This window comes from Phascolarctos cinereus, unplaced genomic scaffold, assembly GCF_003287225.1.
Source record: "Phascolarctos cinereus isolate Bilbo 61053 unplaced genomic scaffold, phaCin_HiC Scaffold_4;HRSCAF=312, whole genome shotgun sequence".
NCBI classification, from domain to species: Eukaryota; Metazoa; Chordata; class Mammalia; order Diprotodontia; family Phascolarctidae; genus Phascolarctos; species Phascolarctos cinereus.
Genome location: NW_027555847.1, coordinates 327313157 through 327330872, shown reverse-complemented (window position 1 = coordinate 327330872; position 17716 = coordinate 327313157). Strand labels below are relative to the sequence as shown.

Here is a 17716-nt window from a genome sequence, read left to right as displayed (position 1 = left end):
ATAAGTAACTCCATAAAGCTTTTGATTCTCATTTGAGATCTCAATACCATCCTTTTGAACTCCCTGCATAGATTAATGCCCATATCAATTAGCTAATATCCTGTAAGTATTATTCTTTTCTTCCATTCATCTGTGGAACCAGTGGCTGAAGAATGGGTTAAAGTGGCTAGTCAAATAACTTCTTTCAGAGTTAAGTAATTTTCAAAAGCATTAGAATATAATAAAATATTCCAACACCAAGACCAAATCTTTCTTTGATAATTCAGAAGGCTTCAGGATTTTCCAGTGCCTTGAGGCTAATCAAATGAACATCAGTCCTTCTTGCGCTCAGAAATTGAAAAACTGCTACAAACTATAATTGGATATTTCTGGTTGGTACAATGCCAGAATCATTGTTCCCTTATAAACATCTAAAATGGATGCATGCTGTTATTATACTTGGAATAAACAGCAGGGATACATTACACATTAATTAAAATGATTTAAGCTCACATTTGCATATCACACCATTGAAAAAATTAAACTCAACTCCTAATCTGGTTCGTTAAAAAGTATAACAGTCAATGCTGGTATGGGAAAATTACAGACACAGATGCATGCATATAAGGGCAGCAGTAGATGAATGCAATTTGGGTGTCTTTAGTGTGAATTTAACAAATTTTTTTCAGTTGAGCCATTAGAATGGAGTCAGGATACTGCTGCTTGTAAGAGTACCATGCAAGTCTTAGTCAAGTGCCACTCTGATGGCTTAAGGAGGTCACTCTGGGTCCTTGAAGGTTATGCCAGTAGAGCACAAATTCTGATAGGTTCTACCAAGCTGGAATCACTTCAAGAACAAGTCTATGTGTTTGAAGACCAGCTTAATTGTGAAAGGGTATCTCACCAAGTTAGCCAGAAGGTGACAAGTTTTTCAGACACAGCAATTCATCAAGATAAACTACTAAGGTAGAGGAGAGCTGTGATGTCTCTCACATTGACAAAATCACTCAGTTAGGGCCTAGATGAAGCATTTGGCTATTGTAATATAGAGGAAAGATGGGGCAGCTAGGTGGCGCAGTGGATAGAGCACTGGCCCTGAAGTCAGGAGTACCTGAGTTCAAAGCCAGCCTCAGACCAAACACTTGACACTTACTAGCTGTGTGACCCTGGGCAAGTCACTTAACCCGAATTGCCTAAAAATATAGATATAGATATAGATATAGATATAGATATAGATATAGATATAGATATAGATATAGATATAGATATAGATATAGATATAGACATATAGATATATATACAGAGAGAGAGAGAAGAAAGAGTGGTACATAAAAATCTTGGCTGGGTTTTAGTATTTTTTTAAAATTTAATGCTTTACAGGCTTAACCATAGTCATCATGATAACTCACATTTTATAGCACTTTAAAGTTTAGAAAGCACTTCTCTGACAATAACTCTGTAAGGTAGCTAATATAATTATTACTAACCCCATTTTACAGTTTGAAAGACTAAAGGTTAAGCAACAACAACCTGGGTCTTCTAATTCTAATCTTGTGGCTTCTTCCAAGACACCAAGCTACCTCTCTCATATGACTCCTTGCCTCTAGTCTACTTCCTATCAAAATTCTTTCACAATATCATGGCTAAAGTCATCTTTCAACTTAGATTTCAACCACATCACTTTTTGAAAACCTCCATATTAAATCTCACCTTATGCTAAACTGCAAAGATCATTTCTCATATCAGCCAGTACTATATTTCCTCTCATATTTTCCCTAGATATTCCCTAAATCCCAATGCAAATACCACATCCCTCCTTAATAGGCCACCTCCCCACAATTGGAAGAGCTACCATTTATCAAGGACTGTAATAAGAACTAACCTTAAACAAAGGTGTATGTGTGTATACAACATACTATTCATTTAGATGCATCAAGAGGACTTCTACCACCAATCAAAAAGATTTCCCATTGGTAGTCAGTCAGCAAGCATTGGTTAAGTGCAGCTACTATTGTGCCAGGCACTGGGCTAAGTTCTAGATAGGAATACAAAGAAAGGCAAAAGAGTCCCTCCTCTCAAGAAGCTCACGTGAGAGATTTATTCTGCTTTTCGAAACGTTTTTTCTTTATGTTCCTCAAAGATGCGAATGGTTCTAAGAGGACTAATATATTAAGTCCCAAATGCCTAAATAAGACCAAGATGAGATGGGATCTGAAGACCACCAGGTACCTGGAGGGAGTATGCAGAGGGAAGCTGAAAAAGAAAGGGAGTTCAGGGTTCATCTTATCTGGCCCCAATTTGCTTAGGTTTGGCCCTAAAGCCATGCCACTTCCCTTCTGACCCCTCAACATAGCCTGTATCTTCTCCAGAAAGCCTCTATTGCCGAGCATTTTTTATGCTGAGGCATTAAAAAAGCAGTGCCTCAAAGAATGGTCACAATGTCTCTTCACTGTTCTTTTCTACCATTTTCATCATCATCATTATCATTATTATTATTATTTGCTTTAAGTACCCTCAAACAGTATGTCATCCCATCAATATAATTTCAACTAATATTAGGCAGTAGGATTATACTATGTCTAAGAAGCTAAAACTCTGGAATTTTGGGATACTATCTTTAAGCTGTGTGAATAAATAATATCTTTCTGAATTTACTGTAACTTCAGTTTACAGTTTAATTCTTCCTTCTCAACATGATCATTTTCATAACTTTTGAAAGCCACAGTAAATGCACAATTAATAAAAATCTTTCAAAGTACATCCCTTCCTCTCTAAGTGTATTTTGCTCTATTCAGACCAGACATGTTACTTATATTCAGTTCCATGCCTCAATTTTCCATTTGAAAAAGAAACCAATTCCATATTTTTTACATCATGAAAGAGAGTAACAGAAGTGGTTACCATGGCCTACTCAAAGAAAATAGTTCCCTTACAGCCGTCTGAAATGGTTATTATCCCCATGGCACAGAAATACCCTATATTCAAAATTAAATTCTATACAATTTAAGAAGAGGGCCTGAAAATATTCACACTGTCCAGTGATTTCATCAGGGCTCTTCCTCAGTAATCCGTGGGTGAAAAGCCTTTCTTAACAACAATGAATCTTCTAGGTCATCACAGATGCCCATTACATGAAAGGCATGGGCGTACAAAACACAACACATTCATTACACGGAGAGTGGCCATGGTTACTAGTTTGTTTAGAGAGGAATAAAGATCACGTCTTCCCTTCCATTTCCCAATAACTGTCCGAATGAACTAGAGTTGACTCGCTACTGGCTCCTGAGCTAAATCCCAAGATTCTAAGGGCAGGACAAAGGGCTTCATTTCTGATGCACCTTCTTCCTCCTGATCAGATAATGAGGATTGAGTAGGATGATCTGTTAACTACATCTTGCCTATCTGGCACTGGGATAAAAGGCAGGCCCACAGAGTCCTGCTGGGCTGTGGGGAAAAGCAGTTAACATTTCTACTGTCAGATAACATTTCTGCACTCAATCATTTCTTCTAGCATTAGGGCCAGAAGGAAAGTAGTGGTTTTGTTTTTAACATGCTCTGAAACAATGGTCTGATCTGTAAGACTAAATGTTGTTCTTGTTAAATATGTCAATGCTTGGCCAGTGTGGGAAATCTGTTTAATCTGAATGCAAATCACAGCTGTCTTTTTTGTAGTAGATGAGTCTTAAAGAACTGATTCCATCCCCACTAATCTCCACCAGCAGACTGCTCCTTCAATCATTCCCTTGTGTCCCTCTGATTTTCAGCCTCCTTCATATTCACTGGTTCCTTCCCTGCTGTTTATACACATGGCCTTAACTCCACCTTCCTTAAAAACTCTTCACTTCTTTCTTGACCTCCTTGTGGATCACCCCTCCTTCTGGATACCCTTTCCTCTCTGGATTTTCATGACACTGTTCTCTCATGACTTTCCTTTCACTGTTGAGCTGATCCTCCCTGGTCTCCTTTATAAGTTCATCATTTTTTAACCTGGTTTTTAAAAAAATTGTGATAACAGTATTTCAATGCAAGTGATTTCCTTTGTAATACTATGTGCTTTTGATTTTTATGTATTTATAAATGTGATTCTACAAAGGGGACCATAGGCTCTTCACCAGCCTGCCAAGCATGTCCATGATGCAAAAAAGGTTAAGAACAGCTGATCTATATATATCCCACCACCTATACACTTGATTCCTAAATTGACATGACCAGTATTCATGTAACCAAAGCACCATCTAACCGAATCTCCAACTGCCTACTGGACATACAAATCTAAATTCTCATAACTGTTTCAAACGACACGTTTATTTATTTATTTTTTTAGACAATTATGGTTAAGTGACTTGCCCAGGGTCACACAGCTAGCAAGTATCTGAGGTTGGATTTGAACTCAGGTCCTCCTGACTCCAGGTGTTCTATCTACTGAGATACCTAGCTGCCCCTCAAAAATAGGTTTAAAACAGAACTCATTATGCTTCTCCCTAAATCTATCACTCCTCCTAATTTTCCTCTTTCTCTCAAGGAGACCACCATGTAGTTAGTCACCAAGGTTTGCAACCCAGGAGTCATCTTCAACTTATCAACTGGCCAAATCTTGTTGATTCCACCTCCTCAAGAGTTCTCAGATCTGCTCTTTTCTTTCTACTTAGGCTACAATAACCTTAGTTCAGGTTCTCATCACCTGTTACCTGGACCATTGCAAGGGTCTCATTGCCTCAGAAGTCTTTCTCCTCCCCAATTCATCCTTCACACAGCTGCAAAGCTCCAGAGCTTTTTCCTAAAGCACAATCTGACCATTCTCCTATTCAAGAAGCTCTGGCAGCTGATTATATAAACTCCTCCATTAAGCATAGAAAGCCCTTCACAATTGGGCTTCAGTCCAGCTTTTCATTTTCAAGCTGAGTATACATCATTTTTCTTTATACCTTTATTCTTAGTTCTTTCTCTATGAGATAATCTCCAATTAATCCTGTATATGTGTATATGCATATATATGTGTGTGTATGTGTGTGTGCATGTGTGTATAAGTGTGTATGTGTACGCATGCATGTGTGTATGTATACATATGTACCTATATACGTATGTTTATCTTGTCTATTTATTGTTTGTATGTCATCTCTGATAGCCTCATACAGCCTCTAATTACACACCAATGTATAAAAGACACATCATAAGACAAGACTTTACTTCCTTTCTAGAGCTCTGCTATTTAAGGCACTATTACTCATTTCCAGGAGAGCTCAAAATACCTACTAAATGGACCTAATATGGAGAAGAATAAGAATGCTGGCAAAGCTCAAGGAGGAGACTAGAGGTCCTGGTAGGTGGCCCAGTTAGAATCTTAATAAAAAGGCACAAAGGGAGCTGATCCCGCATCTCAGCTACTTAAAGCACAATATACAGGAATGAGTTTGCCATATATATTCTGGCATTAAGTCATTTCTAACTACATAAGGCAATATTGCCATCACACACATAATTACTTGCCTGCTAGTATGTGACTTGTCCCAACATTTCCATCTTATTGAATCTAACAGAACCTATTAAATATAGTCTGGTTGCCTAAGATTGTGGCACCATTAATGAGCCTGAGTTTTAAGTGAACTGGAGATGTATGTTCCTCTCATGGGGACATTTTCACTTTCATTCTCCTACTATTTACTTATATGTAGTTTGGAGGAAAGTGAGGAAAAGAGAAAGAGAAGAATTATATGTTTTCAGCTCATTCTTCTTATTTTGAATACAACTGCTTTTCAACTTTATTGAACATTTCCTGCACCTACCTTCTGTCGTTATCCAAATCTAAGTAGAACCCCTAAAAAGGAATTAATTTGTGTTTCAAAATGACTCATTTATATGTGAAAAATCCTAGCTCTTGTCCAATGACTAGCAGTGGGAAAAGGAAGGGATTTGGAGTCAGAAGACATGAGTTTGAATCCTGACACTGCCATTTACTACATTTAGGACCACTGGAAAGGCATTTAATCTCTATCTTAAAATTACAATTTCCTCATCTGTAAAAGAAAGAAGTTGGATTAGATGACCTTTAAGGCTCTGTATAACTCTAAAGCTATGATCGTTATGGGGCAAACAGATGAACAACAATCACTTTCCATTTGCTAACTTTGATTATTATAGTCAGATGGTCAGGAGCTTATTTTCCAAGACTCAGAATTATCTGTGTCATTTAGGTTTTTTCCTCCCTTCTGCCTGACTCTCTTGCTTTTGCCTGTTCCATGATTCATTAAGCCAAGTTCACTAGGAAAGTCAAATGAAGGAAATATATTCAGTAGTTAACAATTTTATTTCATTAAAAAAGGCTAACCTTTAAAAGGAAAAAGAAAAGAAAGTGATTTAAAGACAGGCTAAATACAAAATCAAACAAACATTTAGTAAGGGCCAACTGTGAACAGCGTATGGGGCGAGGCACTTGGGAACAATAATATAATAAATCCAGCACTTATATATAGTACTTTAGGGTTTGTGAAGCACTTTACAAATATTGTCTCATTTTATTCTCACAATAATCCTGGGAGGTGGGAGCTATTCTTATTCATTTTGCAGATGAAAAACTGAGGCAGACAAAAGTCAAGTGACTTGCCCTAGGACACACAACTAGTAAGTGTCTGAAACTAGACCTAAACTCAAATTTTCCCGATGCAAGGCCCATCACTCTGTCCAACGCACCACTTAGCAGCCTCAGGGAAAGGCATAAAGTATAATATGGGAAGCTGATACTATAAACAGGTAATTGCAATATGAAAATGCATGATAAGGCATTAGAGAATGCTTTGCAAGATTTGACTTGTCTGAAATTCATATATCCGTTAGGTATTCCTGTTAGGTAACAAAGTTGGTTTCCATTTCAATGCCATTCAGTCAATAAACATTCATTAAGTGCCTACTCTGCGCCAGGCATTACGCTAAGTACTAGAATGGAAGCTAAATGCCAGGTTCAACCGAAAGGAGGAATTCTGGTTAGAGTAATGTACTTTTCCTTTCCCTTTTTCCTGTTTTCCATTCTCCCATCCCCTTCACCTCAGCCTGTAATTTCACTGACAAGAGGAACTTCCGGGGTAGGTATGTCCTCCCCTCTTGTGCATCAGTCACTTTCCAACATCTAGTCTTAGGTATTTGAGACGTTTATGTGATTCACCCCAAAGTGAGAGAATAGGTATCAAAGGCAGGGGTAGAATCCACTTCTTCCTAACTCTAAGACCATTCATCCACTCACTTTGCAACATTTCCTTAACTGTACTAGAAAACTGACTAGCATGCTACACAAAACAGCTAACACCATCTGAACACTTAAAGAAGAGACTTGTTGACTCACATTGGGAGTCCCATCCTGTCATCCCTAAACCTCCTAATGACATCAATACTTGAAAGAAGCACAATATTTCAAAATCCATCTCCCTCCCACAAGCTTTAAATATATAAGTGCTTAAAATGAAGAAGAGAAAAAACATGGGTGGGAAAGGTGTTAGTTTTAAATGGAGAAATAAGAATGCGGATGTTTCAGCTAACAGATGCAGTTTGGGTTCTTATCTTTTTTTTTTAGAAGAGTGATGGGGTCTATAATTGCTTAAAGAGACCGAGCTCCCAGTAAGGCAACTCCCAATACAAACTGGCACTGTTCTTGAGTGTGAGGGTCTTAGAGAGTGGCCTGGGGGCACTGAAGAGTTAAGTGACTTCCCCTGAATGAGGTGAGATTTGAAAGCACTCGTCTAGGGGCAAGCTTGCAAACCTCAGGGCTGTGCTGCCTCTCTCACTTGTATTTTAAAAGCTTAACTGGATGATTTCAGGTCTGTTTAAAATGAAGTGGGATGCCATCCTACTCCATTTCACTCCCACTTATTCCAAAGCATTGCTGCTGTCCAATAACACCATGTTCTCTCGACATGACACACAGGTGGCTCAAGAGAAAGTGAAAGTCATATCACAGCTGCCAACACGTCCATTTCAGACCTGGAAATGCCATGTGCATAGCTGGAGCAAGAACCAGAGCAGAAGTAACATTTTATCAGCGTATATAATCGGTGAGGATTGAAACAGAAAAGGCAGGATTATTTACCGCTGGAACTTGGCTTCCTGAGGAAAAGGGGGAATGAGGAAGGCAGGCATAGCGAAAGTGAAATCCTTTCAAATGATACTTGAGTGTGTGTATTCGACAAAGAACCCTACCTTTTTTTATTAATCAAAAATATTACTTGAAAAGACTCCCAGTCTCAAGGCGCTTTACCCCAATACCCAAACTGCAACAATACCACTAGAAATAGTGTTTTCCAACTCCTGGTTCACGGCAAATTTTTACTAGTCTGAAGAATTTTTCTTTCCAAAGGTTTTTACTTCTTAAAACCCATAAATTTAAAACAGAAAATGGCTTCTCCTTATCCCTGTATCCTGCTCTTTCCATCCTCAGGTACCCTCCTCTCTCTGGCTCCTAGTCTTTGCCCCGCTCTCAACCTTCTCCCTGTAACTGCAGAGGACAGGGCAGGGCATGGGCAGGGGGGGCGGTGTCGGAGAGAGAATGTCAATCTTTTCCCAATCCACCATCTAACCTATGTTGGGAAACCTTCATGGGAAGGGTGATATTCTCTCTTGTCATCAAATAGAGGTGGAGTTAGGTGGAGTTAAAGTGTGGCCAAATGCAAACAATCAAAACAGTAGTTTCCCCAGTTGCTCAAAGAGCGGCGTACTAAATTTTATCTTGATTTTCTTAAATTCACTCACTTGTGACCAATCTCATGAGCAATGGTAAAAGCGGAGCCCAGGCCAATGTCTTCATTAATGCTGCAGCTCCTTTCAGGCTCACACATTCCAGCCACAGAGGCCAAGCCTGAAGAAACAGAAGGAGACACAAAGGGTCAAGCCAAGGTGTTGCAGTCTTAAAAGCCCCTACTTATAAATGCCTGGATTCTTTTTTTAATAACCTCCACGCACAGAAGGAGCAGTTGGCAAAAGGTTAACTTTCTAGTCATTTGCAAAATCACTGGGGGGGAATTTCACTCTGCCGGCTAGACATTAATATTTTTTGAACTGCAGTCAGTGCTGGAAAATGTCTAGACGAGGGGTTAGATTTATAAATTTTACTTCTGGTAACTTGGGACCACCTAGTAACTTGAGCCAGGAGAGGGAATTCAAGAAAGCATTTCTATTTTAACATTCTTGAGGCTGCAGAAAGCAAAATGTATCCACAGTATTTTTCTAAAGAGATCTGTTTAAGTTTAGTGGGTTCATAAAAATATACAAGCAACTTTTTTTAGTTACCAAAAAAAATGAGTCCCAAGTGGTTAAAAAAAAGACGTCTTTATAAAAACAAAACTGAATGTTATCAATAGAGGGAAAGAACTGTTAAAAAAAAAAAACACATGCTGAATCACTAATGGCATGGTCTGGCATTTTTTCCCCTTTTTTCTTCATTTCCTTAAATCAGCATCTCTTGAAATTAGCCTTGGTGAGGATGTTAGCATCTTTTTTTCAAATAGTCTTAATGGAAGGGAAGTCATTCCCAAATTTAGGAGCACAGGCTGTATCCTACTGCCGCCTTTGATCTATTGATCATTCCTAATAAAGGAGACACACTGGTGCTAATTCATTGATGCTGATGAATTGCAGGGCTCCTCATGTTATCATGTAGAAGCTCTAACATCCACTCCGAGAGAATATCATGCTCTGTAAATCTGTGTGTAGCTCCAAAACAGAGCCGAGTAAAAGGAACTTTTGTGCAAAAGGAAAAATGCTACCCTGTATAAGGAAACAGATTCTAAATCATACTGTATCACTTAACACAGAGAGAAATAAAGAGGGACTAGGAGAAGTCACTTGGAAGAAATCATGGGAAATGTAGGAAAAACATTTCACATTACTAACAGAAGACTACCTTGATCCAAGTATTGGTAATTGCCTTCCAAGCAACTCAATTTCCCAGTTACGCTAGTTTGAGATAGTGTAAGCTGTATTACCCAGAATTTCACTAACAGGAAAGCTCTAAAAACTGCTTTTTCTATAACCTCCATGCATCCTGTGCCATCCCACCTCCATCGAAAATTTCAACCTAGCAACCAGAATAAAGCAAAGTTGGAGTTCACTGAGAGATTATTTGTTGTACCTATTTGTTTGGAGGCAAAAAAAAAATTAGACTTCTGAGACCTTTGGGTGCTTTTACCAACACTGGCGATTTAAACATATAAATGATCTTTTTACTAATTTAAATATTTTATAGAGAAAAGCAAGTGCAGCAACAAGATGAGGAGAGACTGGGCCATTTATTATCTATTCAACAGGATTTTTTTTTCACTAACTAGCACTCTTTTGTCCCAACATGTTAGATAACAATTTTTCTAAATTGCATTAACTGTCCTCAACCTGCTGTATTGGTATTGTTACCTTGGTTACGGTAACTGACTTCAGTGGAAGCACAAACGGAGCAGCAGATAAAAGGAAGCAAAACAAATATCTCATGCTGTTTGAGCACCCTATACCTTGTGAGTCTTATGAAAATGTGTCTCCATCAAAATTACAATGGATAATTATTGTTCAATTAAGATTTTTTCATATTTTCCCAAACCAAAGTAGTATTGCAAGGACTACATTTTTATATGTGTCTTGTGGTTTGTATCTATAATAGAGAACTCTCAACAATTCCCTGTAGAATTGTAGAGTTTTTAAACACAGATTTGCCTCTGAAGGTTTATATAAAATTGCGAGCTATGCTAAGAGAACACATGAAGAGGAAGAATAACCAGCAACAAACTATTTGGTAAAACAAATACTGTCTTGGTCAATTTTCTTCACTCTTGCGATGCTATAATATTCTCTCCAGTGTTGGCGATGGGTTTGATTCCTAGGCAGGGCAATGGAACTTATGTTTTATGGCCACAGATCTCACACCTCACTCTATCCAGATATCTCACATGAGAAATTAGCCAAGAGAATGCAGATTTTTACAGGAAAAGCCACTCAAGTGGCATATGCCCTACTGATGGTGGGAGTCATTAACCTCTCTCATATATGAAGATTAGCACGTATGTACTTGCATTAATCGTCTAGAGCTCAAAGCCCTCATTTCATTTTGTCTCTGTAGTCTCAGTACTTTGTTGTTCAGTCGATCAGACACATTCGATTCTATGGAGTTTTCTTGGCAAAGATACTAGAGTGGTTTGCCCTTTCCTTTTCCAGTTTGTGCCCATTTTACAGATGAGAAACTGAGGCAAATAAGGGTTAAATGACTTTCTCAGGGTCACACAGCTAGTAAGTATCTGAGGCCACATTTGAACTCAGATCTTCTACTCCAGGCCCCACACTCTAAATAATGCACACCTACCTCTCCCCTATTCTCAGTACTCAGCACTTCATAAATGCTTGTTGGATTGGATTCTACACGCGTGGTTTACTCATAGTTGGAATTTTTATTTGTTTGTTTGTTTTGTCTGGACTTATGATTTCATTTTGTAGGGAACTCCAAGACAGACAACAAATCTATTTTATAGAGATCCCAGGGGCACAGAAAGGCTAAGAGACTTCTTGGAGGTCACATAGCTAGTAGGTATCAGGTCCTTATTTCACTACAGCCTGCTGCCTCTCAGTTCTCCTTTCTTTGGCCTAGGAAAACCAAAATGGTTTTTGATCCCAATGTTCTTTTAAGAATAAAAAACTAAATTATTCTTGGCTTTATAATACATGATTACATTTATACTTGAACACAGATAATCTAGGAATTCATAAAAATCACTGATTTCAAGAGTTGAAAGGGACCTCCCAGTACAGAAATCCTTTCTAGAATACCCATTTGCTATGCTACTTCCAATCCATAGTACTGACAAAATAATGAAGCTACATTATTGAGCTTTCATTCAGTAGGAGAAAGCTGACCAGTCTCCCAATCAAACCCACTTCCATGATGAATTTCTTCATGCCCTACACCATGATGAAGATAGAAAGCATTCTCTCAGTTTAGCAAAAAGTACAGAACTAAGCAAAGAAGCCAATGTATGCCCTACCCCTTCTCTTTCCCTAGGTATTTTCCCACACAGCTTTCTTGCCATCTTGCCTTATGCTTACTCCTTGATGAGGGAAAGGTTAGTGAAGAAGGGGAAGAAAGGAGAAGAAAAGTTAATTAACCCTTCCATTTGGGGCATTATAAAGGGAATCTCAAACTTTCCTAAATAAGCAATAATATCAACAGTCACGCTAAAAAGAGAAATAGCTACCATTACAAGGAAGCTGGATAAACCTCAATCCACTCAATAGCCACATAATTATGCTAGGATCTCCTCTGCTGTAGCTCAACTTGGTTAAGTATTTAACTCCCATTTATAGCTTAAGAAGAATAAAGCAGATGATAACTTTTAAAAACAAAAATATGTGTTAAATCTTCTATATCATACGTATTTCTATATTAGAGAACAATATCATTTTGCTTTTATATGGCGTCTGTGTTCCTAAACCCTTTCCCATTATTATCCCGTTTGATCATTACAGATTTGCTCTGGTGTGAGTATATGATATCAATCTTACTTTTAAGATGAGAAAATTGAGGCCCAGGAAGCTAATTTAATTGTCCAAGGTCATATGCTCAATCAATGATAGTTATATCTTACGAACCTCAGCTCAGCTCTCTTTGCATTAGATTAGATTCCCACTCACTAAACCAAACTTTCAGGAAGGAAATTTTTTTGGTGTAAACTTCCTCACTGAAAGCAAGTTTCCTCACAATGGTGCCTTTCTCACTGGTAGGAACTTGATGGCAGAGATTAGTTCCAGGTAAATGAATTTTGCTGCCTAATCAGAAATCCTACTGGGAGAAATGGGATGGGAGAAGCAGGGTATGTCAGGTCAAACCATCTGAGGATTCGGGCCTCTGGAAAGAAGTTCCACTGAACTCTCCAGATAGTTCTAATCATGCTGTACTCCCTTTGATGCAACACACACACATACACACACACACACACACATACACACACACACACATACACACACACACACACACACACACACCCCACCCAGGAAGTACCAACAGATTGCCCTATCCACCAAGGGGTTTCTGTAGAAAAAATCTCTAGAAGTGCTGATTCTATAAAAACATTGAATTACATCGAGAAAGTCATCATCAAACAGAATCAGCACTAGGTCAGAGTATCCTATACAGAGTAAGCACTTAATAAATGTTGTTGACATAAATGGATGTTTGTTGAATCACTTGCTCCTTGAAGTGACTAGCTGCCAAATGAACCTGTAGCCCGAAGCTAATGGAATAATCATCACTAATGAAATCTTTCAGTGGCTTTCTTCCACTTGCATTTGAATTCTATTCAACATGTGATAATGCTTCATAATAAAATTTGACTTTTAGACCCTAAAAAACTGCAGGTTTTGCAAAACAAGTAATATTTTGGAAAAACATATCCAAATGTCAAAGAAGGGTAGCCCTACTCCTCTCTACCTTGACTTGCAATGCTGGACAAACATGCTTTCCATTATCAAGGCACTGAGAAGTTCTAATAATCCCTTAAAGTTCGGTGACCTTGTCTTTCTAAAGATTCCATCCCTCTTGATGCCATACCTTCCTATGTTCAATGAAGCCACAGTTCAACCAAGGGTTTTACAGCTTGGATTTAAGGCTGCTGATTGCTTTCATTTATTCTCACATTTTTCCAACATATCACAGAGATAGATGATATGGAAATAAGCAGTAAGCTTTGTCCTGTAATGACTGCTTGCTAAATTTGAATCATCTGGCACGTCCTTATCAGCTTTCTAGTTGCCCGAAAACGCCCAAATAGCAGTTCACATCATTTAAGTTCTTGGTGACTTTTAACAAACTATGTACCCTTCAGGGTCAACTTTAAGTGTCGTTATGGGTCAACTTCAGATGAACTTACTAAGACCTGAATGAAGGGAAGGAAAGTGGCCAGTTGAGCAAGCAAGAGTCAAGTCCATTAGCCAACAAATACAGTTCATGTACTTCCCCCTTTTTGAAACTTACCCAATGTTCCACAGGGCTTGTTTTTATAAGTGCAGATATCATATCTGTAGAGGAGATAAAGAGAGAGATAAAATTTGTAATGTGATCAAATTTGTAAAATATTTTCATACATTTATCACATCTCTGTCTTGTAGCTCCAGTTGTCAGACCGCAATCAGTGTAATTATGAGCAGCCAGCTGGAGTGTCGGCATTTTCAGCACTCTGGGGTAAACCGCAGGCTATGCTGTTACTCACAGCCTCTGGCTGTGAGCCAGCGGGACACCTGCCAGTAAGAAAGAAAGGTTAAAGTGGACCTTTGTAATCACCGTCTCCATAAAACAGCCTGCCATACAGTTAGGAAGCTAGAGCAGCCTGTCTGCAGATTGCTACTGCTTCTGAACCAAGCAAAGAAGTGGCTTTTTTTCCACCCTCTTCTGAACCTGCTGGAATGTCTTCTTGTTAGAGCCACAGGCTGCAGTTTAGATTTTGGAATTATTAGCATAATTCTGAACTCCTTTCCACTCACTCCAACAGGGGCTCTTGTTAAAAAGAGCCTGTCCAGAGCATTATGCCAAAAACACAGAACAATGGAAACAGAACTGGTGTCAGGTGGTTGGATTTTTACCCCTTGTGATTTTACATGGGTTAAAAGATGAAAATAGCTTTAAGAGGTTTTTCAAACAGCTAAACAGATCATTAAAGAAACAAAGCTTCCCCAGTGTTAGACAGTTTTGTCCATGCTGAACTTCAAACAGCGATTCTCTATGCAGATGTCATGATAAAAATAACAGGACCCAGGGCATTTGACAAGCCATTAAGGACTTGAAATGTATTTATAGATGATCATAGGATTTATAAGTAGAAGAAACTGAAGTTCAATCTCCTCATTTCATAGATAAAGAAACTGAGGCCCAGGGAGGGCAAATTATTTGGCCAAGGTCTGAAATTCAAAAAATGGGTCTTCTAACTTCTCAAGAAAGCAAATATCCGGAAGTAAAACAAATTTTCAAGACATCAGATGGTTTGTGCAACCTTGTCAGATATTTTTAATTGTTATTACACCTCTAAAGCTACAGTTAAGAATGTGCCAATATTAGGATGACTATTTCTCTTAAGAGACTTATAATAACACCTTCAGTATTCAAGTTCTCAGCCTGAGTGCATTTTGGGTTTCTGAATAGTAAGAATAAACAAAAAGGAGGGTGGGGTGAGGGTGTGTTATATTCTCTTTTGTTTTTCCATGTGGGAAATAAAAAGGCTTTTTTAAATAATATTTTACAAACCAAAGAAAATCCAAGTTATAAAATTAAAACAACTACTTTCCATTATGTTAAAGTAAAGGCTACTGAATATCTTTGGTCAGCAAAATCAAACACTGGAAGCATAAATGATTCTTCATTGCTAAAGACTAAACGTACTTCATAAAGTAATTTGTCAAAATTTGCCATTAAATGCTCCATTCACATTGCTACTGAAATTCCACGATTTTTTTTTGTCTTGTTGACTGAATACAGGCGAGTTAACTTCTATAGATCTTGTTTTACAGTATCAAGTTTTAAACTTTGATCGCTTTCAATTAGTCTGTCAGTCAATAAGCATTTCATTAAGCTCCTACTAAGTGCCAAGCACCGGGCTAAGCACCAGGGATACAAAGAAAGGCAAAAGACAATCACTGTTCTCAAGGAGCTCACAGTTTAATGGGGGAGACAACATGTAAACAACTATGCACAAACAAGATATATTCAAGATAAATTGGAGATAATCAACAGAAGAAAGGCATTAGAATTAAGAGGGATTGGGAAGAGGGATTGGGAACGGTTTCCTAGAGGAGGTGATGTTTTAGCTGGGACTTGAAGGAAGCCAGGAGGAAGAGATAGAGAGGGAGAGCATGCAGCATGGGGGGACAGCCAATGAAACTTCCAAAATCTGGAAGACAGAGATGAGAGAATGTAATTCATTGCCCCCTTTACGTGATCTCTCCTCCCCGATCACTCACACCTTTCTCTCTCCTTCCTTGCCATTGGTGTGACCTGGGATTTTAACATCTGGAACAGTCATAAATATAAGGCACATAGATAGAAATGTATCCCAGCAGCCACAATAAGTCTGTATCATGATGGAGTCATTATTTTATAGATATAGCTTCTTCCAGACAACCTTGGAACAGCCCCTATCAACATTCTATATAGCTTTTTCCCCACCTTACACATATACCACTCAGTCCCCACAACTGTTTCCTTCAGTAGACTCATACCTTACCCTTAAGTAGAGTGAAGAATTCTTCCCCTACCTTTTTCAGATCAGCTTACACAACTCCAGAATACTCTATTCTAAGGACAGATTACCCTTTAACAGCTTCAGTAACAAGCCATGCATTTCTCATTTTATTTACATTCCAGAAATATTTTGTATTCTGTTATGATCTACATTTGTGGATGGCATCCACTGTCAATAGCATCTTCTTGTACATCAAGACAGAGCTGTTACAACTGACTGAGCAGCAGCTAACAGAATACCTAGCTCATGGTAAGCGTTCAATAAATGTTTGTTGGATGAATAAATGAACAGCAGTGAAGAAAAATAAGCAAATTCTTCAACTGAGTAAACGTTTAGATTCCTATTGGTAGCGATTACAATTTGTTAGCATAAATAAGAACCTCTGATCCAAACTATGAGATAATAAAGAGTTCCTGCAGCATGTGAAAACACTTAAGAGAAGGTAAGTGAGATTCACTATTGGATGCCATATGAAGGCAGATAAACTTAGTATAAATAAATTATTAGAACTGATAAGGGAAGTTTAAACTACTTTGCTAATTGTTCTCGATAAATTCAGTCTTTAGGTGTAATCATATATGACATATACATATGCACATATACACACTAACACATACAGGTACTAATGGATGAACATCTAATTGGATTTTATAGTCATTTCATAACAATGAAGTCAACAATCATTGATTAAGCACTGATTTGCTAGGTGGCACAGTGGACAGAACGCTGGGCTTGGAATCAGAAAGACTTGAGCTCAAATCCAGTCTCAGGCACTGAATAGCTGTGTGACCCTGGGCAAGTCACTTTACCTCTGCCTCAGTTTTCTCAACTGTAAAATGGAGATAATAGCACCTACCCCTCAGGGTTGTTGTGAGATGATATTTATAAAGTGCTTAGTACAGTGTCTGAACATAGTAGACACTATATACATTATTGTTTCCTTCCTTGGTTTCTTCCTTTATATATATTCTTCCAATGAAATCACATGCCCAGTCCTTACATCTATCTCTATGAATAAACAAATATTTGTTGGATCTTTCCTCACATCAATGTGAGTACTCCTTCCAAAGTACAAATTTCATCCATGTCTTATCATATGTCATTCTTGCACACATGCTTTTGTCAGTACTCTGCAAGAAGTCCCCCAATGTACTGACAGCCTTCCTTTAGGTATCTTGACATTATATGAGTACTAATGCAACACACAGGCTATAGATTGTTTGCTGTTTTTGAGGCAGAATTAGTCATTGGTGATGTCCTGAAGCCTATGCATACCCACTAAGTGTCCCAACACTGCCCTTTAATCTTTGGAGACTGAGATATTCCATGATTTGCAGCCATATCACATCACCAGAATACTAGTGTTTAAAAGCACAGTTTTTATTTTGTTTTTAATTTCAAGGAGAAGCTTGAACTTGCTAAAGTGTCACACAATTTCCCAAATCAATCAATCAGCAAGTATTTTTTAAGCACTCATTCTGAGATTATCTCCA

General features: G+C 38.2%; 1 protein-coding gene across 2 annotated transcripts in view; it reads right to left on the bottom strand.

Moving 5' to 3' along the window:
- The window catches only part of ADAMTS6 (ADAM metallopeptidase with thrombospondin type 1 motif 6), a 339960-nt gene that overhangs the window by 161528 nt on the left and 160716 nt on the right, over positions 1–17716 (bottom strand). For both annotated transcript variants that reach the window (XM_021007265.2, XM_021007269.2), the window contains exons 8-9: positions 13967–14010; positions 8713–8818 (exon numbers count right to left, since the gene is read on the bottom strand). In XM_021007265.2, coding sequence (XP_020862924.1) covers positions 8713–8818; positions 13967–14010 — 150 coding nt within the window. The remainder of the gene's footprint in view (positions 1–8712; positions 8819–13966; positions 14011–17716) is intronic.